The sequence below is a fragment of the Plasmodium gaboni genome (genome assembly GCF_001602025.1).
Source record: "Plasmodium gaboni strain SY75 chromosome Unknown, whole genome shotgun sequence".
In the NCBI taxonomy this organism is placed as follows: domain Eukaryota; phylum Apicomplexa; class Aconoidasida; order Haemosporida; family Plasmodiidae; genus Plasmodium; species Plasmodium gaboni.
The window spans coordinates 1-906 of NW_017385544.1; the positions used below are offsets into that span (position 1 = coordinate 1).

The window sequence follows — 906 nt, forward strand, 5'->3', positions numbered from 1 at the left end:
GTTGTTGATTATATTCCTCAGAGATTTCGTTGGATGCAAGAATGGAGTGAACATTTTTGCGAAGCAATAAATGAAAAATATATGGAATTGAAAAATATGTGTGAAGGATGTAATAAAAATTATAGAAAATGTATTGATGATTCGGACGGAACAAAATGTAATAAGTGCAAAAACCAATGTAAAACATTTAAAATATTTATTGAACATTGGAAAAAACAATTTGAAATTCAAAATGATAAATACACAGAATTATATAAAAATATCAATTCATCTACTACTACTCAAACGAAAAATATGAATACTGATAAAGATATACAGGATTATTTACATAAAATAAAAATTACATGTAAAGACCCTAATTCTGCTGCACCTTATCTTGATAAAACTACGTATTGCAAATCATTTAAATTTATTGAAGACTCTAATTCAGGAACTAATTCGTCATACGCATTCACAACAGTTCCACCTGATTACAAAGAAGCATGTAAATGTAAAGTTCCTCATCCATTAGACAATTGTCCTAAGGATGATAAATCAAAAGATGTAATCAAACAGTTTGAAAATAGTACAGAATGTACATTAAATCTTTTTAAAAATGATTTGAATGAATGGAATAATTATGATGTGATAAGTAAAACTACGGAAAATGATGGTGTATTAGTTCCTCCTAGGAGAAGACATTTATGCATAACTTACATTACATATAACATTTATAAGATGAATGATGAAAATGATTTTAAGAAGAATTTACTTCATTCTTCATTCAGTCAAGGTATACTATTAGGAAAAATATATAAAAATTACACTGATGAAGCATATGATGCTATGAGATATAGTTATGCTGATTTGGGAGATATAGTGAAAGGTACCGATATGATGAGTAGTTCAATTTTAAATAAATTGAAA

The 906-nt window shown here is 26.8% G+C and overlaps 1 protein-coding gene across 1 annotated transcript; it reads left to right on the forward strand.

The window, feature by feature from the left end:
- PGSY75_0039300 (putative EMP1-like protein) lies at positions 1-906 on the forward strand (the record flags this gene model as incomplete). Its single annotated transcript, XM_018783510.1, has 1 exon — positions 1-906. A coding segment is annotated over one exon (906 nt), but the record flags the coding sequence as incomplete, so codon positions are not given.